At 41.0% G+C, this 26,606-nt stretch overlaps 1 protein-coding gene across 1 annotated transcript; it reads right to left on the bottom strand.

Moving 5' to 3' along the window:
- Positions 1–522: 522 nt before the first annotated feature.
- LOC103633920 (auxin transport protein BIG) lies at positions 523–24,771 on the bottom strand. Its single transcript, XM_020540740.3, has 14 exons — positions 24,420–24,771; positions 21,134–21,240; positions 20,779–20,944; positions 14,656–20,684; positions 13,949–14,560; positions 13,667–13,847; positions 12,526–12,760; positions 7,867–12,411; positions 7,557–7,779; positions 6,769–7,167; positions 6,081–6,224; positions 4,876–5,901; positions 4,217–4,720; positions 523–1,552 (listed from the first exon to the last, which is right to left on the bottom strand). The coding sequence occupies exons 1-14, from the start codon at positions 24,631–24,633 to the stop codon at positions 737–739; spliced, it is 15,201 nt and encodes a 5,066-aa protein (XP_020396329.1). The 5' UTR covers positions 24,634–24,771; the 3' UTR covers positions 523–736.
- Positions 24,772–26,606: the final 1,835 nt, after the last annotated feature.

The following is a 26,606-nucleotide window of genomic DNA, read 5'->3' as shown; positions in this document are numbered from 1 at the left end:
GGACAAATTTCTCATCAAGAACCAGAAGAAAGATGCTTCTAATTCTAAAACAATTGGGACAAACAAGAGTCGTGTAGAACAGAATAGACCACGTATTGAGCTAGATATGAATGATGGTGGATTTTTATAGCCTTAGCTTAGTAACCAGAAGAGAGTCGTGTGGATTTTTATAGCCTTAGCTTAGTAACCAGAAGAAAATGCTTCTAATTCTAAAACAATTATTTTTTAAATGTTTAAATTATATCTTGCTTCCTATATTATATTAAACATCGATTATATTTTTTGTTTGGTTTAAAAAAATTATAACCTTAATTTAGTAGCCTCCCTCTTAAATCAATCATGGATCCACCACTGCCGACGATGGTGTCTTAGCAAGGCAAGGGCGTGTGGTAAAGGACGCGTAATTAGCCATTGAGCATAAGCAGTGGTTGTTTTTAGTTTCTGCACATAGCATCTTTCATGGGCGACATTCTAACTCTAAAGTAGTCCTTCCATGCGCGACATTCTTCTAACTCAGTAATCGTCATTACTCACTTATCATCCACCAATCCAATGCAACCAGCATTGACATGCACTGTCACTTAACAAACACGGCAGATACAACGTTCATTTGTCAAGATACAAGGGCCTCATTTTGTCTCTCTCCAGGGCCACGAAAAAGGCAATAATGTTTACAGCTGCATACCCATAGAAACAAAACAGACAGGCACAAGGCATATAAACCTCCATTCCGTTCTCACGACCAGCTCCTGCTGGCATTCATGGCCGCCCGGACAAAACCTTCGCATGTCGCATAACCACTCGAGAATACATCCGTCAATGCCCCCATCACATCAAAGGCCTCCTGCAGATCACCTGACGAGGTCATGTCTTCAAGCCATGAGAGCAGGTCCTTGGACAGCCCCACCATCTCCTTCATGTTGCCCAGCTTCTCTTTCATCTGGATCTCCCATTGCTGGAGGCTGGCAGAGGATTCATCTTTCTCATCCGTCTTGATCAAGCTGGACGATTTGCCCTTCTTGAAGAACTGTTGTAGCTGCTCAATCAAGCCGGTGTACACCAGCATCGGCTGGACTATGGCGAAGAGCTTCTTGTTGTCACTTGTATCAGAGGATGAACTTTCGTCTGCCCGAACTGCTGATGATGACGAGTCCGATGACAGCTTGAGGGTCGACCGCCCGTGCCTATGTTGCATGTAGGCATGGTAGATGCCCCTCTGTAGAAACACAGGGCGGTGTTGGAGCCAACTCTCGTATGACTCCGACAGAAGTGAATAAACCATCATGAACTGTACAGTCTCCTCAGAGGAACCTGAACCACCACGGGACCCAGAGAGAGATGCTGAAACTCGAATAGGAGATTCCAGTGTTGGGGAGCCGGACAAGTAGGTGGTGACAGCTTTGGCCATCACATGACGCTGCTGGTTGGCACTTCCATCAGAAAGATAAGAAGCCATCTGGACCATGAATGGAAGAAACCGGGAGTTGCTCTCCCTCCCCCCACCTTTGCAGTCTGTGCTAAACGAAGCGCCTGTTGCAAACCTTGCTAGCATCTGGAGGAACCAAAAGCGTCATCTTGTGAGAACAATCATGTATAATATGAATATAAATAATCCAAAACTTTTGCTGAACAAAGTAAAGTGCAGGTGATACTTCGAATTTTATTTTATAGACCAATGCTATAGTTCTATTTCATACATCAGTATAGTTTCAAATATGCATCTTAACCACTGACGTCTTTAACAAAATTTAATGATAGATGCACTTATGATGAAGGATGAGAAATCACTGACACTTGAATATTATAGTGGTCAACAATTTCTGGAACCGATAAGAGTATATTGTTAGCACAGAATGGAATGGAATGACAACAACATTGATGCTCAAGCTAGATATAACTAAAGCCTTTGATTCGGTATCCTAGCCCTTCCTCCTTGAGGTCATGCAGAGACTGGGTTTTGGTCAAGTGTGGAGAGACATCTTGTCTGGGCAGCTCCTTACCTCCTCCACTCGTGTGCTGCTTAATGGCCACCCTGGGAGCACCATCACACATCAGAGAGGGCTTCGGCAAGGTGACCCACTTTCTTCGATTCTTTTTGTCCTAGTGATTGATGTGCTTGATCGGCTTTTTCTAAAGCAGATGAAGGTTTGTTGCAGCCTCTTTCATCTAGGCTTTTGCAACATCGTATCTCCCTTTTTGCTGATGATGTGGTTCTTTTCATACATCCAGTGGCTGAGGATATTAATGTTACTTTAGACATCCTTCAACTTTTTGGCGAGGCTTCTGGGCTCTACAATAACAACCAGAAATCTAATGTCTATCCCATCAGGTATCAAGACGATGATCTCGAGGTTGTAATCATTTTTGGCCTTGCCAGATAGCTGGTTTTCCTTGCAAATATCATGGTTTGCCCCTCTCTCTTCATAAGTTGAAGAGGGAGCAAGCTCAGACTATTGTGGACAAAATTGCAAATCAACTTCCTGGATGGAAAGCTGATCTGTTGACAAAAGCAGGAAGACGTGTTTTGGTGTAGTCTGTTATGACAGGGATGTTAATTTAAATTGCCATGGTTGTGGATTTGCCATCTTCAACTGTCAAGGACATTGATAGAATCAGAAAAGGGTTTCTTTGGCATGGTCGAAAAGAGGTTAGAGGAGGACATTGTCTTGTCGCTTGGGAAAAGTTTGTAGACCCCTTGATCTCGGAGGATTGGGTATTTTCAGCATCTGGGATGGGCTATTAAAATGAGATGGGCTTGGCTGCAAAAAACTGAGCCAAACCGTCCATGGGCCTCTCTACCTTTTCATGTTCCGAGAAAAATTCGAGAATTTTTAAAAATGGCCATGCATTCTGAGGTCGGCAATGGGGCCTCTACCCTCTTTTGGAGTGATCGATGGATTGGAGGGCAGCGTGTAGCTGATGTTGCCCCTCGCCTTATGGAGATTATTCCTAGAAGAATGGTTAACAAGAGGACAGTGCAAGAGGCAATCAGAGAATCTATGGATAAATGACATACGTGGGGGATTGTAAGTTGGAGTCAGCAGATTTCCTTCACCTCTGGGACATTGTTGCACAGGTTGTGCTTCATCTAGATAAATATGACAAGCATATTTTTCGTTTGGCTGCTAATGGCAAATACTCGGCTAAAGCGGCCTATGAGGGTCTCTTAGATCTGTGCAATTTGAACCTTATGAGAGGATTTGGAAATCCTGGGCACCGCCAAAATGTCGTTTCTTCATGTGGTTGGCTGCCCTTAAGAAGTGCTGGACGCCTTGATCACCCAGAAAGATGTCCTCTTTGTGATCAATAGGGGGAGACAATTGATCATCTTCTTGTGGCTTGTGTCTTCTCGAGAGAATGTTGGTTCCTCATTCTTAGGCAATTTGGTCTCCAAAGCACCGCAACCAACCACTCGTAGTTTCATGGCTTGGTGGGAAGAAGTCAGTGAAACTGTTAGGCCTTGTTCGATTAATCCCGTTACCCATGGATTGGATGGGATTGGAAAATTAAGAAGTTTGACTTGCTTGGGATTTAAACTCACACAATTCCACTCAATCCACATGGATGGAGAGCTAACCGAACAAGCCCTTAAAGGTCCTCTCAGGGATCGTCTCAATTCCCTTATTATTTTGGGTGTCTGGGTGTTGTGGAATTATAGAAATAGATGTGTTTTTGACGGCCTCTCTCCTAGTATTGTTGTAGTTATAACTCATGCTGGGGAGGAGTGTCGGATATGGGAGTTTTCTGGGAAAAGGGGTAATCCTTGCAGCCCCCTCCCAGTGGTGATTAAGTTCTCTTGTTGGTAGATGGATCATTTTGTGTATGCTAGATTCTGGCCGCTGTGAGGTGGACCTTTGTACCTGGGTCTAGATGGACCTTGTATCTTTCTTCTTTTTATTAATATAGAAAAAAAGACAACAATAAAAAAAGAAACAAGAAAAAGCAATATGTTATCCAACTTTCAAAATAAAAAAGCCTTTATCTTGCATGTCAATGCAACAATTGATTTCAGGGACAAAAAAAAGGCCTGCACATTGCATGGAATATTTCGACTTCTCAGCAAGAGAATTTAAACCTGAGCATGAGGTAAAGCAAAATCTAAGCAATAACACAAAGTGCAGTTCACACAAATTGAATCAGAATGAAATATACGACTAGGAATTTTTGCATTGTTTTAGAACAATAATCTATTATAACTGAAGTCAGCATTGCATACCAGCACAATGTCATATGTCAACAACCGGAGGCGACTCCCATCAGCTCGTCCAAGAGAATTCAATTGGTCCCAGTACTGATCAACACACCTAGTGTACTGCCCAAGAGGAACAGATGGCCCCCTCAATGGAAAGATACAATTGCACAATGTCTCATTGTTTCGCAAGGTAGCACCGTCCCATTCCTTTTTGGGATTCTTCAGTGCAGCATCAGCTCGTTTAGCTTCCTGATGGCATTGGTAGTGTATGATGTTGAAGTGGCTAACAGTGGTGTAAACACAGTCCCCACGGCCACTACCAGAACTTGTTGCACCTAAGTTCACTCGTTTACTGAATGCATAGACTCCCAACATGTCTGTTGGTCTTAAGGTGTACCCTTCTCTACAAACCATACAGGCTACACCATCCTCCTCTTCTTCCACATCATCCAAACCTTCAATTGTAGGCTGAGATACAACAATACGTCTACCTCCATCAGAAGCAAATTCTTGGCGCATTCCCATTCCCTGGTATAATGTTGGAAAAAAGGCAGTGCCCATTAATGTGTATATGTAGTATTCGGAACCTAACAGTTATGATTAGAAACATTTGCGGAATAGAACATCTGAAACAGGATGGATAACATCAGTAACATAGCAGCTGATGAAACTACAAGAGTTACCTGAAGTAGCATCACTCTTTTCTCAAGAGCACGGCGACGCATCTCATCCCTTGTAGCGTGCCGCAGCTCTTGAATCTTCTCTCCAAGGAAGCCATCACCATTATTTTCATTATTGGCTAGTGTATCCAAAAGATTTTCTGCTCTTGCACCAATTTCATTTTCACCAGGCACCCCTTCCAGAGCATGGAGCAGTGGTAATATGCCTTCTTCATCAATGCATTTCTGTGTAGGCAGATGGCCCTTAGCCAGCCCCTTCAACATTGACAGAATGGGTGGAATAGATGGCAGTTTTAAGCCTGTTGTCCATTCTTCACTTGTTCTGAAGCCAGTCTGTCCAGCAGAAGCAAAGCTTTCCTTTACATGCTCAACAGCAGCTTTTGTGATGCCCTTCTCCAGAATAATATCCTTTAGCCTCTCACCACATGAACTAGTCTTGAGTGACTCTGATACACGAACAAAGTTGTCGATAGCAGATCGCTGTGTTGACAGCTTTTGGCTTATATTATCATCTTTTGGATTATCTTCATGTTGCTTCTGCAATTGATCAAATTCAGACCAGTCCCTAAGGTAGGGCTCAAAATGTTGAATAAGAGCTTCCATAGCTGTTGGTTCCCCATAGGTCAAGTACGGCAGGATCCTTGCCACCATCTCCTCATTCCTTTGTTGCTTGTTTGATTTTTTGGCACCTGAAGGATGACATATTCTCTCCAAAAACATGAGAACAATTTTCCTGGCCTCCTCACCAGCGCCAATCGCTTCAGTACTAGTTGTAAAAACACTTTGGGCAATGCTTATGTCACTCTCATTAGCTTCCATAGTAAGACTTTCTACAATTAGTAGAATACCTTCAGCAGGTTCCATTGCGTCCGCAGAAAATGCGCGTCTAGCTGTCTCAAGAAGCAAACCCAAAGCACCCAGACATAACAGTGCACACCTATTTTCACGGATTTTGCAACAATATTTTAGAAGGTTAAGAACAGAAGTCAACTCTTCTTGATTAGACCTGAACTCATCATCATGCAGGCTCTGCCGAAAAAATATAAGAACATTAAAACATAAGTGGTCAATCTCAAGCCTTGTCAACAAAACTGGAATATAAAATTAACATTATTTTTCAAATTCATGTGGGTATGCACAGTGGATTGGAGGGAGAACAAAAGATACAGGTAACGAACTCAATGTATAAACTTAAAAAACGTGCATACCTGAATCATGCTCAAAATAATCTCAAGGCCTCCACATTCCCTAACAGCACCTGCTATAGCAAACTCGATTTCAGGATCTTGTGATTCCTCCCTTTCCTCTTCCAGCTCTTTAATCATAGGCTCAGTAGCTTCACCATCTAAACCCTGATCGTAAAATATGAATGTCTTATGAACATTATATTGAAGCATTGTGAATAAAATCAGACGTCTATGAATCGATCAAGAAATGTCCCAAAGTGCAAACCCAAAAAAGCAAAGAATCACAACAGGCGCAATAAATACTAAGAGAAAGAAAAACACATCTGTATGCAGGGCACACAAGAAATCAAGGTCTCATTATATTAAAAGAATGTATATCGTAGATGCACATCAATTTATCAAAAACGACACACAGAAGTTCCGGGTATTAGTGGAAACTATACCAAGAATCACAAAGCAAAGAATCACAACAGGCGCAATAAATAGTAAGAGAAAGAAAAACACACCTGTATGCAGGGCACACAAGAAATCAAGGTCTCATTATATTAAAAGAGAGTATATAGTAGATGCACATCAATATATCAAAAACGACACAGAAGTTCCGGGTATTAGTGGAAACTACACAAGATCCCTTGGACCAACTAGGTGATAATAAAAAACATAAATATTTAAAGTAAAGAAAACAGAAACATTGATCTTCATAGCTAACCTGCAGTCTGTAGGTCACTGTCATTGGTGGGCAATCTCTGATAGATGAAGCACCAGTTATTGCGCTGACATTGGACAAACAATGTTGAGTTTGACCATGGTGCTTCCTCCATACTTGCTCATAGACTTGGGAAATGCTCAGATCAAGTGAGATTATACTACCACCAACTAATAATTCCATACCATAATCATCCTCCAAAAGTCCAATTAAATCAAGCTGGTTACATATTTTATTTTTCACATCCCGCATTAGAGGGCCAACATCCACACTGGAGTATGGGTTCTTTGTCATAGAACCCCTGATGAACTCTTCTTGAGTATGTGCCTTGTTCAGTATCAAAAGATAAACAGGCTCTGGTTTCACTGGGCAAATCAGATTGCAGAGTTGCTCCAAAATAAACTGCAAAAGAAAATTTCTGGTGAGAGAACATGGCAAGATATTAAATAAATTACTCCCTCCAGTTCTTGTTACAAGGTGTATTACGATTTGAAAGTTTTTCAAGGTGTGGTTTGACCATTAATTCATCGTACAGTATATTATAATTAACTACAAACCAACATCTTACTAAAAGACATGGTAAATACAAATTTATTGATACATCTTTTGTGCACTAAACATATTATATTTAGACTAAGGGATGACCAAAGTTTACAATGTTTAACTTTTAGAATTAAGGATTCTAAAATACCCTACATGAAATGGATAGAGTGCACTATATGTTTAGACTTTAGAGTTGCTATCAAACTATAAGTACAATATCCAAAAAGAAAAAAAAAATGTGCTCATACCAAAGACGTCCGTCTCTTTTTTTCCTTCACATGCCTCTGCAATCCAGAGATGCAAGCACGAATAAATTGACGTTTGTTTTCAGTACTCTCAAGAAGCAAGCTATCAAGAAGGTCTTTCAAAAGATGATTGCAGTCATTAATTAACTTTGTCTTTTGCACGACAAGCCCACGGATCACCAAAAAAGCTTCCAACACCTCAGATAGTAACCTATCACTCATAAACCTGTAGTATGTGGGGAAATAGGTAAGGACATCAAAAAGTAACCAGGCATATTGGTAGATTATTTAGGAGCACAAACAAGAGCTTTACCTTGCTCTGATATTGGGAACTTCAAGAAACTTGTTCAGGAGCTCAACAAGCTTATGGAGAATGAATCCCTGTGAGATATCAATGCTTAGGCTTCTCTCCTGTGATTCAACATTGGACACTTCTTTTGTTATCAAAGAACATAATGTTGTCAAACAACCACGAACAGTTAGGAATAGACGAGAAGACTCTGAATCAATCATTGTCCCTAGTAACTCAAAGTACTCTGCTGCACTTTCACCAGCTGAGAGTGTTCGAGGAAGTAGTGACATGAGCAAGTTCAATAACTGAAATTGTCTAGGAGAGTTAGATGGGCATAGCAAGCTTATGAGAGTGCAAATCTCAGATCTTATTGACTGGGAACACGAACTCAAGATCAAGTCTGATACCCAGTAGCCCAAGGCAAATTTTGAGAAGTCACTCTTACTTGACTTCAAACATGCACGACGCTTCCATCTGAGTCCATATTTGAGAACCAGATAGTCAGACTTATATGAATCATGGCGTGTCTTCTGAGCAGATCCTTTCACTGCCTGGGATACTTTGTACTGCCTCCGGACGAAATCTAAATATGACGCACCGCCCTCCCATTCAGAATAGCTCAAAAGTGGAATATCCTGGTCTCTTCGACTTCCATCATAAATTTTTCCAGATATATCTGACTGAATCTTAGTATTGGGGTTATTAGATGCTGTGTTACCAGTTGTATCATCATTCTTAGAGTGCAACGTCAAGCTAGATACTCCCAAACCTGACTCTTTGTCCCCACAATCAGATTTTGGAGGCGTGCAAGCCTGAGAAATTATCCTCAAACAAGGAAGAATAATATGTTCCGAAATTGCAGGATGTTTTGCTCCAACCTTAATAGAAGAGAACAACAGTTGAAAGGTGACACGTAATCGTGCCTCCCAAAACTCATCCACAAGAGCACAAGTCTCTGATAGCAGCAGTAAGTCTTCTCGTGTTGATTGTGCAATGTCCATGGAACGATGGTGCTCAAGGCAATACATCACTTTCTTCTGAATCAAGTTGTTCAATTCATGAACTGCATCTTCATCACTTTCAGAAAACGAAGATAGCACAGCCCTAGCAAGAGTGCGTGCTGTCCTAGGGCCCTGATGAATGTTGTTTTCAAATAACTCTGACAAAACTCCAGCACTTATAAGCTGCTTCCTGCAGTTTTCATGTTTTGAAAGCACTTGTAATAACTCTAAGCATTGTGTAACAAACGTGGTGCTACACCCATAACAACTATTTGGAGACCTTGGTATTGAAAATGCTGGTAATGCATTGGTGTCACTAGAACTTTTTTGGTGTAGATATGTCATTAAAACACGGCGGAGCCCTTGCAATGTCTGAACACTTTTGCTCACAGAATCAAAAGCGGCTTTGCATTTTTCACCATATAGAACACCAAGAAGTGCAATCTTGCGATTTACCTTGCATGTGGGCCCAGGCAAGGACACCATCATCTGCTGGACAGCATCCTTCTGCTGCGAGTCTACCTCCTGTTCACCTATGCTTGACACAAGTTTGATGAGAGGCTTTTTAAATCCCATCAGTTGCTGGTACCGCCTATGAGCATTTTCTGACTCTGACTCTATTGCTGCCAATCCTTTTCTCATGTCATCATCATTTTCCATGTTGTCAAATGAAAAACTAGGTTTTGCCATGAAGTGGAATTCAAAACGACCATATTTGCTGTATCCACACTCATTGCAGAGAAAAGAGTCAAGATTTTCATAGTTAATATTTCTACACTGCCGGCACTGATATGCATTTTCATGGCAATTACTACATATGCCATGTTTATCAGTGACAGACCTGCTACACCGTGGGCATTGCAGTGACTCAAGGGAAGAAGCTTGAAGATTCTCATAAAATGAATCAAGTTCAATCATGAAATTGCATGCTGTAATCGGAATGGGAAATTCAACCTTCAATTCTGTCTGATTAAATGTAAGATGGCAGCTCTTAGCACGCTTCCAAAGAGTCCAATTATTCTTCAATTCTGATAAGTCAGTCACAGGCCTGTTGTTGTAATACAGGTTAAGTACTTTGACCGATTTAGACTTACGAGCATCATAAACGTTCATTGTAACTGACTGTATAGTAAAGCTTCCAGTGCATTTTATTATAATTCTGTTGTCAGTAAATTTTGTCTCAGACTTGAGGGTTTCAAGCTTCGTCCTTGAATACGGAACATCAGGGCAGCTGCAGGTAACACAAGGCTCACTCTCTAAGTAATAGCCATCAAACTCCACTAAGCAACTCAATGTGTTGTATATACGTGAATTTGGATGATTTGCCAATAGCTCATTCTGAGAATGGAGTGTGTCAAAGATGCAGCTTATGACCTCAGATGTCAAACATTTATTCACAAGTTCAGAGTGATTCTGCTTTGCACTGAAGTCGTTCACTTTCCCAAGTAAACAGGTGATGAGGTCAGTGTACTCAACAATGTTTTGTCCATATAAAGGAAGATGTATTACCTTCTGTAGCAGAATCGATAGCATTGTCTCCCTAAGTCGGTTTTTTGCATGGTACCACACTCCAAATAGAACACATTTAGCCTCATGACGGACACCTGCTGAGTTCCATTCTAGTAAGAATATGTTGATAAAGTTTTTCAACATGTCACCTTCCTTATCACTGAACATCTCTACAACCTGTTCCATGTCCATGCACGACTTTTCTGAGGAACCTTCAGAACCATCATCAGCCTTCCGGTTCTTTTTCATATCTGGAGACTGTGAGCTAGTCCTCGTAGAACCTCCTAGATCAGTAGTCTCTGCTTTTTGTGCATTATGATTAGCATCTTTTCCTGAATAGAAAGCCAGATTTAGAAGCTTGAGAGTCTGAATAACACACTCTTCACTGAAATGATAAACATTGTCCATGAGAAATGGAAGAAGATCCATGTGCTTCAAACAGAACTTTTGCCAATTTTTTGGTCTTGCCGTAGCCACATCACAAAGAGTAGATAAACATTTTATGAGCTTGACACTTCTCTCGTAAGGCACAGGATTTCTGAAACCCCCAGACTTGTTTATGATCTTATTAAGTTTCTTAACTTCATGGGAACATTGCCACGAATCCCTCACACTGTAATAGTGAGTCTTGCTGCCACATAAATGAAGGAAGAGCCTCCTTGCATATCTCCGGACAAATGCAGTATGAGGATTGCTAATATAGCTGCAAAGCACATCTTGATATCCATCCAACTTTAGATCCTTAGTGTTGGGAACCTTGTAGCATCTATCCTTCTCAGCAGACTTCTCCTTTTCTGGTCTAACCATACTATATACAAGCCGGAAAGTATTCTCCAACAATAATTTGTAGTAGTCCATGAACAGATCAGTTGGATGAGATTTAGCATATGAATCTGAAAAAAAGGGAGAGAAATTTCCAGCTGGCAGCTCTCTTCTTATTGTCAATAGGGATCCACAGCCTGAACCAGAAGAACCAGCTTCTCCATTTATGGATGATGACTTGAAAATATGAACAAGTTGCTGCAGAATATCCATAAGATAATTCAAAAATTTCTGCTGCCTGAGGGCAGAACAGGCACGGACTAACTGGGAAGCAAACTCATTTTTATCCAGGTCAGCACTAGATGACGGAAGAGTTATTGTTGTTGATCCCAGAACCTGAGCAGGACCTTTATCTGTCAAATCAGAGCTCCCACTTGACTTTGAATGAGAATTATCACTCCCAGGTTGATGCCAGTTGCGGAACATAAGTGTGAAGAACATGAAAACAAGGATCAATACTTCACCAAATGTGCATCGTGTTTTGGCAGGGAACTGTTTATTTATGTTGACTTCATCCATTAGCCACTTCACAAACTTCTCCAAATCAAAATTTTCTGGCTTTGAACTATCCATGAAAGGACCACCAACAGCAGAAGAAAGCCTGTAGAATAACTGCATTAAAGGTATGGCTCGAGTACCAGCAGTGGTCCCCATCCAGCCTCTAAGCTCTTCAATTAGGTGGTTAAGTACCAGGGAGTTAATGGCACGTTTTGATGCAGAAATCGAAACAGTTGCCTGGTCTGTAATAGTCTCAGGTAAGTCTGCAGACTCACTTGCATCAAATATATGAATTGATGATGGGGAGGTCTGAACACTCCTATCAGCATGAAGAACACCTGAATCTGTTAGCTCATCGACAGAGAAATGGATTTCACTGCCTTCACCTCCAAATGTATCAACTTCAATAGGTATTGCTGACATTGGATGATCTTTAGAATGGGGTGCTGGTAAACGATCTGCATCAAGTATCTCATAGCAAGTTTCACATAGGTCAAAATCTGGACATATGCTACAGTGCCACCTTTGCCGAAGTATAGGAACGGTGGAACAGCCATCACAACAATATTGCACTGATGATGTGACAGGATCTTCTTCAATCATAACCTGAGAGTTTGCACTGGTTGAATTCATAGCAGAAGCACTTGCTTTAGCTTGGTTTTCAGGAGCATCATCATTAGCTATCATTGTCTGCTTGGGGAAAGGGACTTGAAGAAATCGGGATGAGATAGCCAAACTGGAAAGCAGCAATAAAACACAAGTGAGAAAATGATACAAAAACAAAAGAAAAACTAGCAAATATTAATTGTGGTACTCTTACTGATGTATGAACAGTAGAAGAGAAAATCACCTGCTAGATGTCTGTACTGCTTCATATGGTGCAAAGAGCAGCTCCTTCAGCAGAGCAACTGCAGGTCCCACTGACACACTAGTTTTTTCATTGGAATGCAAAGCCAGGCATTCAGCATAGCTATAAATAAATTCCACACAAGGCACAACAAGACTATTTATTGTCTGTGTGTCCGGCCTGTCTAAATCTAATATACACCAGAATACCTGCATAAGACCATCGACTAGTTCTGTACCTGCAAAATATAGTCATTATAATAAATATTTGAATTTGAATGTTAGAAAATATTTTAAATTAGAAATGTTTCACATTTCAGCACTTGATTATTGTATCTAAACATTTGCGGTGTTCTATGCTCAAACTAGTAGATACAATCATACAAATGTAGATTGCAGAGTAAAGTTGGCAAGGTTGCACATCAAAAACAACAAAAGCAGCAGCGGCAGCAGAATAATTGATGTGACATCTTTGCAGTTTCATGTAATTTAAACTGTAAAACTACTCATGTTTACACATGTTAGAAAAGAAGGATAACCTACAGAATCATCTAGCCTACCTTCTCACGAAACTTAACTAAGCATGCAGGTTATTATCTCCAGAACAGAAATAAAGGAGGCAAATACAAAAACATAAAAAAGAAGGCAAATAATTGACACGATGAAAAAATCAGTACATTCCAAAATGATTTTTATGTGTATGTAGGGGGGCACATTGTTAGAGTACCTGTCTAGGGTTTTGGAGTTAGCCCCTTGTAATTACTGTCACACCCTTGTGTAATGGGCCAGGGCCAACAACTATTGATATATATATCAGTCCCAACCCTAGTTAGGGTTAGGGTTTCATTCTCCAACTCACATAAATGCAACATACGCCATTATGCTAATTGGTAAAAATTAATGTAAATATCTAATCCCAAAAACAACATGGGTGTATGTACCCTCTCTTGTAAACGGTCTATTTTGGATGCTTTCTTTTCCTTATTAATATAAAGATGTGAAGTTCTGTGTGGTTGAAAAAAAAAACATACAAAAGATGAAACAAAAACAGACAGCATTAATAGAATATCCAAACCTTCTAAAAGTCAACATGCAATAGTCAAGCATACAAATTTAGTTAAACAAGTCAGAAGTACAATTAATACCGTGACTTTCAAGAAAAGAGGCTAGGTTTGATTTCCTGTGCAATGCAACTTTTGAAACTGTATGGATCTGGGCAATAAATTCTTTTATCACCCAACTCGATGCGGCACCTCCAACTCCAATTCTTGAAGTTATTGCTGGGAGTGATTTTATTACCCCAAGGAGACGCATGGTGTCCTTAACCTGTACAAACATAATCCATAAGTTAACCAAAAATGGTGGAGCGGAGGGAGAACATCGATCCATAGGAAATAAGATCATAGACAATTAAAATTGGTATTTACATGATGGTACATGTCCTTCTTTGGGAACACAGCCTGAAGGACACGACATGCGGCGGAATGTAGCAGAGGTTCCCTGTCACTTTGAAAAATGGTTTCCAGTAAAGCTCGGCATTTCATATTATCAAGTTCCATGCCTCCATCAACCATGTCAGTAAAGCAACTTGGTTGGCATAGCAGGTATATTCGTGAGAGAATCCTAAGGGCATCTGCCAGAACTTGCTCCTGGATAGGAGCAGCCTTCACGATTTGGAGTCTCTTTCCAGATCTACCACCAGTAGCATTACCACCCAATGCTTCCATATCAAGCGCTGCATCCATTTTTTCCTTCCATCCAAATTCATCTTTGGCTCGGCCATAAATTTCAATACAATCTATCCTAGGTATAGATGAACCATCGAATGTTGGGCCAACAGTAATTGTGAACTCTTCATCTGCCAAAAGTGATTCAGCAGTAGTAAATGGAATATCATACCATGATCTCATGCCTTCATCAAGCTTAATGACTCTATGAAAAATTGTGATCTCAGAAGGAATATTGCTAGCAGATGTGTTGCCAACGTGAATCCGGCAACCAACCATGACTATATCAGGGTTAGGATTTGAAATAGCCACCTACAAACAAAAAATGGACTGCCAAATATTACTCTACATCAATTGGTTTAGGCCACTGCATAAAATAAAATCACAGTATGAATAGAACATCCTACCTTGAAGCCAGCAGGTGTCAAACTCTCTAAATACCCATCATCTGATGTCAATCTTTGCTTAATGCTTTCAGAATCGCCACTCTTTGTTGTTTCACTATTGAACTTAACATCGCATGTAAGGCAAGTTGTCTTCTCAAAGAAATCAAGTGGAAATTCTGGTTTTGTGCCAGTGTAAGCTCTACTGCTGAGTATGCTGCTGCCCAGCTTCTTTGTTTGCTCTGCTGTAAGGTTCATCGAACCGTCACCTCCACTAGGTGTATGAGAGTAAATATGAAGGCTTCCATCATCATACAAAAGAAGACAATGTGTTTTATCTTTGGATAAAGGCTTATAGGCAGCAACACCAACCACTGAGGAATTTGCACCAGTATTGTGCCTCATGTTTTGTGCAACCAATTGATGAGGACTCAACAACGCCACAAGAGGAGCATTTGATTTAGATTTCGATAGGCAAGTAAGGATACCACTGCCAGCTACTAGCTCTCTCCAACAGTAGAGTCCAGCTGGCTTAGATTTACCATCATGATCCTCATTTATATATGACAATTCCGTTATTGATGAAGAATCAGCATTCAAACGTCCCATGAAGGTTGTACCATCTTGGTGAGATACAAAAAGAAGCCTGTAGGTTGATGAGAAGTACAATGATAACCCTCTATGCATGGATATGACATCTTCGACCAAGACTGTTTCAGTCAATATCTTGGCACCAATATCACCCTCCAATGTAACATTCAGCCTATATAAAACACCGCTTTCAGAAAGAACAAGTAGCACCAATTTCCCCATTGAGGAGGGGACGAGGGTTGCATCAACTATCACATCATCAGCTACGGTAAAATAATGCATGGGGCTAATATTATCCTGTGAGAGATCATATATCTTCACAAACAGGTTTGTTACTACCATGAGTTGTACCTGAGAACCCTGAACCCATTCCAAACGACGAATATATGGTCCTTGCAGAGCAAGTTCTATGGCAAGGCGATCAGTTACTTCACCACGACTATTTAATGTTAACACTTGGCAATCCTCATATCCAGCAACAGCAAGGTAATGGTCCACCAATGGATTGTAAACTAAATGGACAATTTCAAAGCGGACAATATTCCTGGAAAGGGGCTTCATATTGGTTTTGTCTGCTGTAATAGGTGCTGCAGTAGGCTGTCCAATGATTTGTCCCACATCAAATATAGCAACTTTATCACCTTCTCCAACAGCAAGCTTACCCCGAGTGCTGATACTGAGCAATAATTTAGCAAGAGAACCATTAGCAAGATGTGACTTAAGCTCCCTAGAATTTGGATAATCAGCTTTGATCTTCAGGTCCAATGATCCACATTTAAATACCTTCTTTAGTTGGAAGATGTCAAAGGAATGTGACACCATCACATCACCTCCTAACAAAACTTTCCTGTCTTTCAGGAGATTCAACTCCCTTTGGCTGACTATAGTAGGCAGCAATTTTTTGCAGATTTCAAGCACCCTAACCTCAATATCCTGATTTTTAAGAAATAACGCAAGCCCATTGCTGAATTCGTTTGGCACAGATAGCTTCATGGTATTATCAGCATCAGTAGAGATGTCATCTTCAAAATCAGAGCCACTATCCAAAATCTGCTCCACATCCTCATGATATGGCAATATGGGGTGGAAGCTGCTAGCAGCAGGCGGTGATACAGTAGATGCGCCCGTGAATTTCCGAGGTTTCAGACACTGACAGCTGCTACCTCTAACACCTCCAGCCCCACAATCGCAGAAGAAACGGCTTGATCTGGAGTAAACAACACGATGCCCTCGATGGCACACCTTAGCACAGACTGAACAGCAGCCTTTGGAAACTGTTAAGTCACATGTATAGCAGAAGTACCAATGCTGTTCCATGAAATTACTGCCACTAGATGTAAATGTGCACACTTTTGATGCTAGAGCTTTCTCACTGTTTCCATCTTCATCCTCATCTCTATCAATGCTCCCTAATTCTCCATCAGATGTACCATCATCTTCATCTTCCTCACCAGAGCTACCATCACAATCATCAGCAGTATTACTTAATTGATTCGTGCGAATGACAAGGTTTTCTGAATTTTTCAACAGTTTGGGGATCAGAGATCCTGACCCAAAACTGCTTCCAGAAGTTTTTGATGACAGTCTCTTAAGCTCACTTCTATTTAGTCCAGTATCACCGAACACTGCCTCCACAAAAGAAAATAGAAACTTCAAAGTTTGCAGTTTACCCTCATCCACAACCATTGTCTCCATCAGCATCAGAGTGTTTTCAAACAAGCGCTTGAAATCTGATTCCTCACTTGATAGTTGAACAAGAAAATGGAAATATGCTCTAGCAATCTGGAGGTCACGTGACAAAAATGCTTGATCAAGCAATGGTAGCATAGAGTTGAAAAGGTGATGTTGAAATTCTTTGTTTAATGTTTCATATGGAGGACATATGAGATGCTTAAAGAAATCTACTGTCAGTTCTCTAATTGCAGGACTAACTGTACCATTTGTGCTTTCAGCTTTTACAGAAGGCCCCAATATTATAAATTCTAACCACGATGAAAAGCAGGGCACATCCATTCCAATAAATTTATTTTGCAACTTCTCTTTAAGACTAGGACAAAAACCATTGCTTAATATTTCTGTCAACAAGTGGATAATCTTCAAATTAACCTGCTCAGATTTGTAATCCAAAACATCAATAAAGACTGATATATCAGCACGCCCAGATGCAAAAATACGGCTTGCTCCATCAGGAGCCCCTTCTGCATCACCTAGGAAAAACTTAAACACCTCTGGTTTAGATTGATGGTCCTCGACCAGATCAATAACTGTAGAAACTAAAATCTCTTTTACCCCGCTATCCATGCTACCATTCAAGTTTATGTCTGCTAGGAAACCTTCTAGCTGCTTCAAGACAAACAATTCACTGTATCTCACAAGATCATTCCTGTTGTTAATTAGACTCATAAATATACTATCACAGTTTCCATGAACAGGTCCGAATATCTGATCAGATCTAACATCCATCACCATACCAAGCAATTTGGAAATAGCACCCTCATCGACATGGTCTCTGTCTCCTTGTCGTGCAACCTTCATATATCCAGTAAAGGTTTGCATGATCTCATTTATTACCAGAATGCAAGAAAGGAGAGCACTATTGCTAGAATTGTAATCCGATGGAAATCCATGTAACAAGCACTTCTGGAAATAATATTTTCTCTGTCCTTCACCTAGCTTTGTGGCGACTCTATCTATCCTTGATGAAACCTTACATATGGATTCCAGCATTTCCAAATATGAAGCAGATTTCTCAAAAAGAAGATGGTGCTTGGATTTGTCAAAGACAGAATGCTTGAGCAGCAGAGATGGATAACAAGTATACAAGGAAGGCGTTCCATTGTCAAAAAATGACAGATAAGCTTTCTTAAAAGTATGAAGGTAGGTCTCCAAAAGAGAAGATAAGATATCCAGACAGTGTCCACTGTTCTCAGTTATGTATATAGACAAACTCTTCCCATGAGTAAATAGCTCCTCGCCATGAACCTCCTGTATTCTGTGTGAATCCACATCAGCTTCTCCACCTGTCTGCTGCCTCAAAAGAACAGCATTAATGTGAGACAGAATAAAGGAAAGCCATGCACCTTTCCTGGGGAAATCCCAACTCTCCAGCGTACTTAAACCAAGAATATCAGAGTGCAATAACTTTAGAAGTAGAAATATTAATGCAGGCAGATCAACACCAACATGAGATGCACAGTTGCTGATATTGAGAGCAAATGTTAGGAACGCATTGACATCGGCAAAGTCAGGCGCCAGGTAAAAATTATTCAGAACAGAATCATTGCCTTGACTGCCTATACCAGAGAGAGTACTCCAGCAAATCAAAAATAAATATCTTTCCACAATGAGATCATCAGCAACTTCAGGGCTTCTACCACTCCAAGAACCAAGGATTTGTGACATAGTTGCACCCAAATAAGCCAAGTTCAACCCCAAAGTTTCAACAGCAGCTTTATCAAAATAGAACTCGGCATGAACTGGAGTAACATCAATTAACTGAGGGAGCAAGTTACTAGCTACAGAACTCTTTTTTACAGAGCCATCAAACATTTCCTCAACAATAACAGTGGCAAGGGATGGCAAGCAGCCATCCATGGAACATGAATGGCCTTCCTTCAACCGGATATCCCTCAATCTGGATCTTAACCTTGTAAACAACCATGATGGATGTGTGAAGGGGTACAGCAACATATGGCGCAGGACAAGCAAAAGTCTCGATAGAAGCAATGCCCATCTTGTCAGTCCAGCCACAGTTACACCAGGCGCAGGCTGTTTCATTTTTTCTAAGCAAGAGAGTGCACTTTTGACCAAATCAGTCCTTTCTGGCTCTGTGGTTAAATGGAATGCGACCAAAACAATTTCCAGATGAAAAGCACACGGGAGACTTGTGCAGAAATCACTAACATTTAATGAGCTGGATGATGTATTAGTTGCTTTCTCCAGAAGATAAGCAACATACTGAACAAAAATCTTTCTCCCCAGATTAGACCCTGAGTTTGCTGCATAACTCATAGCATGCACAACGAGGGCAAGCGTATAGTGGTTATAGGAGTACTTCCCATTTTCAACATTAAACACTTTTTCCACAAGGTATTCCCTTAGAGAAGCAGGACAATCATCACAAACAAGAAATGTTTGTAGAAGTTCAAAACAAGCTGCATTAATGTGCAATGATTTATTTTCAGAAGACAACATCATATTTCCAGTGCTGCTTTCATCAGGGAAGCAGGCTTGGCACTTAAGTATTGAGAGAAATTGATCTAGATGACAGGTACTGAATTTTCTGCAGGCATCCATATATATAACACTAGACCACTCAGGAGAGAAGATGGATGTTTTCATAAAGCACATCAGATCAGCAGCTAACTGAATAAACCTCTGCTGGCTGTTAGATGGACTGCTCCCAAGAGATGTTGACTGTTCAGCACTTTCATTTAATCCTGCAGGACGTACTTCAGCAAATAGATTCCCAAAAAGTGCTTCTTCCTCATGACTTGCCACAGACTCCAATTCTGACACAACTGCTTGTTTGGAGCAACTCAGATGTTGCTTCTCACTCGTCGATGATTTCACTCCTTCTTCATGGAGGAAAAAAGTGAGATGTACTAAACCACTCAACCATTGATGTTCTGAAGGGAAGATAAGACATAGATAATCCTCACATGTATATTTCTTCAGCAATGGTACCTCCTCCAAACGGACATGACAAGACAGGTCAGTTAAATATTTATTGCATGATGAATAATCCATGACATCTTTGTCAGGTTTGTCCCTGTCAACACGACTTGTCCATCGTTTGGTGTCTTTAAAAAGTTGCAGCACAAATTGAACAACGTGAGGAGAATAAGATAAAGGAGGCACCAAGCAAGCACCCGATTTTTCATATCTCCATATATTAGGACTGAAGATTTCCAGCATGGATGAAAGAATGCATGCTTTAACTGTACAACAGATATCACTGTTGCAAACACTAATATTTTGCACTACCTGTAAAAATTCTTCCAGTATCTGCAGCAAGATAGTGCCAACACCATCTACAGAAAAGACTCTGTCATGATTAGAGAAATTGAACCTCAGTCTAAACAAGGCTGGAAGACTATCAGCACATCTCGCTACTGAGGATAACATCATGGCATCAGAGGCATCAGGAGGAAACTCAATAGTGAGACCACAGACTAATTTCAAAATCCTTTGGGCGAAAGACAACCTCAAGCCAATGTTTACATCTTCAACCATTTCCAAAGCGGGAGACTGGCAAAGCTTCTGAACCAGTGTAAGAAGGCGTGGCATACAACATAAGTGAGCAACCGCAAAATGCTGTGCTAATGGCACCATGGCATTTGGAGATACTGCACTGCATGATTGGGAATTCTCTAAAATAACATAATCTCGCTGCAAGTATTCTGGTAATAAGGCCAAATGAAACTGTTTAAGGTCATCTTCACTTTTCGAGCAGTTGAAGCCTGGTAAGAAAGAATTGAAGGTAAGTGAGAACTCATCAAGTGAAAAGGTACAGTGCATTGATTCCCTTCGCATGGAAAGGCCTCAGGAGTGTACCTTTTAGATAGCAGAAATATTTCCCTTGTGGGCTCATGCGCTCAGTTTCAGCTTGGACAGATGTCCACTGCTCAATGATGTCATTTATAATGCTGGGTTCCAATGAGGATACCTTATTGAGGGTACCTTTAAGCAACACAGATTCCACAAAACAGGCAACCTCATTCTGCAATCATATGACATAATTGTAACAAATCAAGAACAAAAGAATGCAGCAGACTTCCAAGTATCTATGCAGAATGCTGGCTCAACAAAGATGGAAACAAAATGGCAACAGCAAATCAAATTATTCTTTGAAGGTCAGAAACTCAGAATGGTAACCCCAACTAACTGAAACCAAGCAAACAGAACTTACCAGTAAGCCAAAGTCATCACACACATATGATGATTTTTCTAGATGTAAGAGACAGAATTCCAAAGATCTCTCCACAATCTCCACAACTGTTGGGTCTACTTGCTCCACTGATAACAAAAGGTTGAGAATAGAAAATAGAAGTGAGAAACAGATCAAACCATAAGCTACACTAAACCCCTAATGGTTAAAAGATTGACAGAAAACAGTAGAAGGGCGCAATAAAATTGGAAAAATCTATTAATTTAACACTTAAACACTTCCACCACCACCTCACGTAGATTTATACAACCCCCCCCCCCTAACAGAACACATTTATATCTACGGTTGGATCATGATCTAACGGACCAAGAGGCTCGCTTGCACATAATGTCTAATTGCATAGTAGTCGTTACCATGTAATGAATAGGCAAGAAAAAGAAAATGGTCTCGAAGAAATACAACTTTGTATCTACGTTGTAACAAGTTCTGCCATTTTATTTATTCAACACCAAGCATCAGAAAGGAGTCGAAGCTTCAATGCTTTTACTAAGGGAATGCCCAATTTTTCACAAGAGTGACATGGAATGCAATACAGATTACTTCCTAGTATCTCATCAAGGATCCTGTCAAGAACTCCATAAGCAATGCTCCAGTCTCAGCACCATATCTAATATAATAATCTATTTACAGAACTAATTTACATGTTTCCATCAATCATTTAATTTGATACGAACTGCTTGGGAGGAGAATTGATACATTGCAATTATGCAATATAAACCCACTGTTCAAGATGGTATTCAATACTAAGGGAAAAATAGAAGACAAAAGACTTCCAGAAGCAGCAAGATACTGAGCAATGAGCACAACCAAGAAGTAACAATCCAGATGCTCAAAGTAAGGTACAGGAAACCAGACTCCGTCACTAAAGAACAAGAGAGCAGAGAAAGAAGGAACCACAAAGTAAATAAGGCACAGGTCATCAAGGGGCTGATCCTCGAGCTTAAAACAATGCTGACTGAAAGGGTGACAAAAAAATTGCAAGGTTCAATTCAAATCTCAAAAGATCTCTACTAATCAGATAAATGGATGAATGTGAATATGAATATTTCAAGATGTTAGAGATGACACTGTAACAAGAGAAACATGAGGAAACTAACAAGTAACAAATTCATTATCCTTGCTTGAAATTGAATAGATACATTGGTAGACCAATTATTTGGGGCACCTGGCCTCTAAGAACAATCTTTTAATCCAACAAAAACTATCTTTTCACATTGGGCTTATATCTATAAGGAACTTAACTCAGTAAACAATGAAACTAATATCCTTGTTTTTCTCATGCCTATAAATTATTGGAAATAATCCTACATGTCTAGGTGCATGCTAGTGTCTAGGTTCAGAGCGTTTACTTTAGCTAGATCTCAGCATGGAGTAATAGGCTTATTATTTGGGTAATACTTTGCATTAATTAGGAAGCTCTCACAGAAACAAAACTATCTGGCAAACTTTACCCAATTTAGGAATTAACAAATTATGATAGTAGGAGATATCTTAATCTATACCAGCATGATGCACTATACTGCTTTCACACCTAAAATGGGAAGTCAAATCATAAAGGAGAATCGACAAAAAGTCTGGATGCAGTCATAAGCTTCTGCCGTTCATCATAGGTAACCAGCACCGTCCGTGAACGTCAACTGCCCAGATTAGTAAAGGGGCTGGTGCCCGGTATCTGCCAGTGGAGAGGAGCTGGCTTTGGGGGCTCAGAGGCAGAGGGGAGGCCAGTGGTGGTTTAGGGGAGCTTGAGGGTGGTCACAGGGGAACTCGATGCCACCAGAGCGGGACTTGAAGACGGGACGCAGTGAGGCAAATGGGAAGTGCCACCACCAGCACAGTGGAAGCAGAGGCGGAGGCCAGCACGATGGGACGAGGCTGAGGATGGCATGGTGGAAGAAGGTGTTGGATGGCTCATGGCTGTGTCAGGACAGGTTGAAAAAAATAAGAAGCTGACTGGGGGCTGTTTCTACGAAAAGCCAGAGTCCAGAAAGAGCAATGGGACAAAAAAAAGCACAACAGAAGCAATCCATTCGGCTTCCTCAAAGCTTTTTTTATGGAAAATTGCTGAATTAGCAGATCTAAATAGGGCTTTAGTCTTGCTAATTTCTGACGTGGTCCAAAATCTAAACACCTAGCTCCATAGTTAGCAAGCAGGAACTACAGATCACCACAGCATCAACTTCTACCAAATGATAAATATCGGTAAAGAAATAATGTGGTCAATCCCCACTGACTGCTAATCATGCAGTTTAGGCATATAACCAATTCAAAATTAGGTAAAGATAAATAATGATTCGCCAACCACAGGGAGAAGTATAGTGAACCTGATCCATGCATGAGTGCATGCATTTGAAGTGCAAATTTGCATATGAAGTTCTCAACTGACTAAATGTAGTTCTAATGGGTCTCTTTGTAGTATCAAAAGATTCATGAAAATGTATAGAGAAAAAGCAAGCATTCATGACTTCATAGTGCCCAATGGTTCCCAAGAACAAGCAAAACTATAAATCTCACATCACAAAACATAAAGACTCAAGCAGAATGCATAAGTGGACCACGCCTTAAAAGAGTGAAACAGGAACGATATTCAGGATTTCTGAAAAATGGGAGACTGCTACTTAATACTCCCTCTGTCTCAATTTAGTAGTCGTTGTAGCACTTGTTTTTTAAGTCTATATTCAAATTGATGATGATGAATCTAGGCATATATATATACAAAATACATACATTAATTATTGTATGAATGCATTAAAAGGCAAAAACGAATTTTAATTTGGGGCGAAGGGAGTATTAAGTAAAGAAAACCTTGAGCTATGTGTGAAACATCTTTGAACTTTAAACAATGCTATATAGACCAAACAAGAGAGTGTGGATTATAGACTAACATCATATCAAAAACAAAAGAGAAATGAAGCAACTAAAACATCATATCAAAATCCAAAAAAGGACAGAGCAACTAAAGCATGAGTATATCTATGTCTTCCTAGAAGAAAGAAGAATTAATATGAAGCTATCAGCAATCAAACAGATGGCGATAGTTATCTTGCTGTCTATTTTCTAACTAGCATAAGCAATTTACGATCACGCAATAAAAGATAAATCAGTAGCAGCGCGTCTAGCACTCAGCTTATATACAGATAAAAATCCAAAACTAGCGATCGTAACAGCAAAGCCACAACCCATGGCCCAGGGAATCCATCCAGGAGGGAGAAGCGGGAAGGACTTGGTGGGCGGGATCGGGAGAGCACACCTGAGGCAGGGAGGACGGGAAACACGACGGCTCGGGCGGCAGCGAGAACGGTGCGTGCGGCGCCTGGGTCAGCCGACTGGCCGGCGGCGAGGGCCCCCGCTAGGGCCTCGAGCCCCGGGCGCGCCGCGGGCGACCGGAGGCGGCGTACCGGCGGCTCCGTCTCCCCGGAGGCAACTAGAAGGTCCAGCATCGCCGAGATCTCCGCCGCCGCCATGGTGAGGGATCTACTATCGGCGGCGGCCCCTGAAGAGAGAGGAGCAGGCGTCGGATCGATCGCCTTGTGATAGAAAGGGTTTTGTGTGAGAGAAATAAGAGAAGGAAAGGAGAAAGGAGAGAGATGTGCAGGACGGGAGCACCAGAGGAAGGCGATGGTGCGAGTTGCTTCTATTTATGTATTTAGTTATCACATTGCTTTTTTGTTTTTTTTATCACAGTGCTTTACGAATTTGTACTTCCTTCGCGAGCAAGTATAGATTTTTTATACAACCATCAATACTATTATCTAAAATAGACTCGGGATGGAGGCCGGCCGAGGTGCGGACTTACGGCGAGCAACAAGACCGCGGCCGTCGACCAAGGAGGCGAGATGCCAAGGCGAGGGAGGTCAGGATGGAGGCGGGGTCGGGGCGAGCAGCGAGGCCACAAAGCGAGGGAAACATGCATGGAAGAGAGGCAGAGCATGCGCAAAAGAGGCGGTGATTATTTAAGCTTAAGTACACGAGTCGCGCATTTAAGTCAGCGACACACTTAAATCAAAATAACATGTCAATTCTTCGGATATAGTCTTATAAAACAACTTACCAAGGATCAAGTACCATTAGATCATACAATGGTGAGACTCAGAGAATGAAATAAATATGAAACCACAAATAAAAACAACACAAATCGGAGTTTGATAAAAGATAACAATGTTCTTAATATTGCAGCGGGTGATAAATAACGTCGATAACGAGGAATAGGGAAGGCCTGACCCACTACTTCCCTTGGTCCTCTTCTGCCGAGGCGGTATCCACTCGACCGTCCAACCCAGTAGCAGGGTGGCTGGCCAAGTCACATCATCAACCATGTCTTGAAGTGAACTTATAAAAATGATGCCACAAGCAAGGCTGAGTATACTAATACTCGGCTAGACTTACCCGGTGTGATGAGTCTACTCCTCTACCTCTAGACCATGAAGTTGTTTGGCTAAGGGGGTTTGGTTTGTCAAAAGCACTAGCTGAATCTAAAACAAGTTTTAGCTTTTCAAGTTTTATAGTACTTTTTCAAACTAGGTTTGTTCCTTTCTAAGCATACATGGTAATAGTCATTTAATGCAATCAACGTATTATCTCAAGAAACCTCATTTCACTTCTTACTCGATGCAGTACAATGGGTCAAGCAGTCTCATTAGCTGTGAGAAGCAGACGATTCGAATCGAGTTTTAACCTTGCAAGGTAAACCTAAACACGCGACATGTAAGGGCATTCCGTCCCTACACAAGTCAGTTGTCCCCATCGATTCCCCGACAACAGATCAGGACTCACGGCCTTGGCATACAATGCTCCATTTACCCCGGCCGCCGTCGTGCAATGGCCGCACTTGTACCCAATATAGCTAGCATGGGAGACCCTGTCTCAGGACCAATGAGGGATAAAGTCTGTGGGCAGGGTCAATCAGGTACTAGGCTTATTGATTACTATATTTCCCGACATGTGTCTAGTATATTCAAACGCTTGACTCAGGTAGCTACACATTAATCCTTAAGTCCATTCCCGTCTCATAGACAAGGCATCCACCCATGATCCATGCCCATAGACCATTATAGATCCCGTTATCAAGATAAGTACAATCAATTACTGATCTCGCGTGAGTGCTCAAAAAATCACTCGACTTCTACTGAGATCCTCAATTGGCATAGCAGTTATTCGACCTAGCATACCAGTATTCACCTCAAAGAAATCCTGAATTCATACAACTAGGGTTTCAAGCAATTACTACACTTAAGTGCACAATACAAGCCTACAAACATTAAGTACAGTAAAATAGTATATATATATAGCGGTTATGTATAAAACCGGGGCTTACATTCAAATACGGGTGCGGTGGAAGGTTCCTCGGCGATGGGCTCGAGAGCTGGTTCCCGAGTTTCTTCTTGTTGAGCCTTTTGCTCTTGGATCAATACGTACTCTCCGTCCGTGAGATTGCAAT

This window comes from Zea mays, chromosome 7, assembly GCF_902167145.1.
Source record: "Zea mays cultivar B73 chromosome 7, Zm-B73-REFERENCE-NAM-5.0, whole genome shotgun sequence".
In the NCBI taxonomy this organism is placed as follows: domain Eukaryota; kingdom Viridiplantae; phylum Streptophyta; class Magnoliopsida; order Poales; family Poaceae; genus Zea; species Zea mays.
Note: the sequence above shows the minus strand (reverse complement) of the source record. Positions and strands in the feature narration are given on the sequence as shown.

Coding starts and splice junctions, on each gene's coding strand:
- LOC103633920 (XM_020540740.3), bottom strand. CDS start 24,633: ATGGCGGCGGCGGAGATCTCGGCGATGCTGGACCTTCTAGTTGCCTCC. Junction 21,241..24,419: donor TCCCGTCCTCCCTGCCTCAG/GTGTGCTCTCCC, acceptor TTTTGTTATCAG/TGGAGCAAGTAGACCCAACA. Junction 7,168..7,556: donor AAAAGAGACGGACGTCTTTG/GTATGAGCACAT, acceptor TTTCTTTTGCAG/TTTATTTTGGAGCAACTCTG.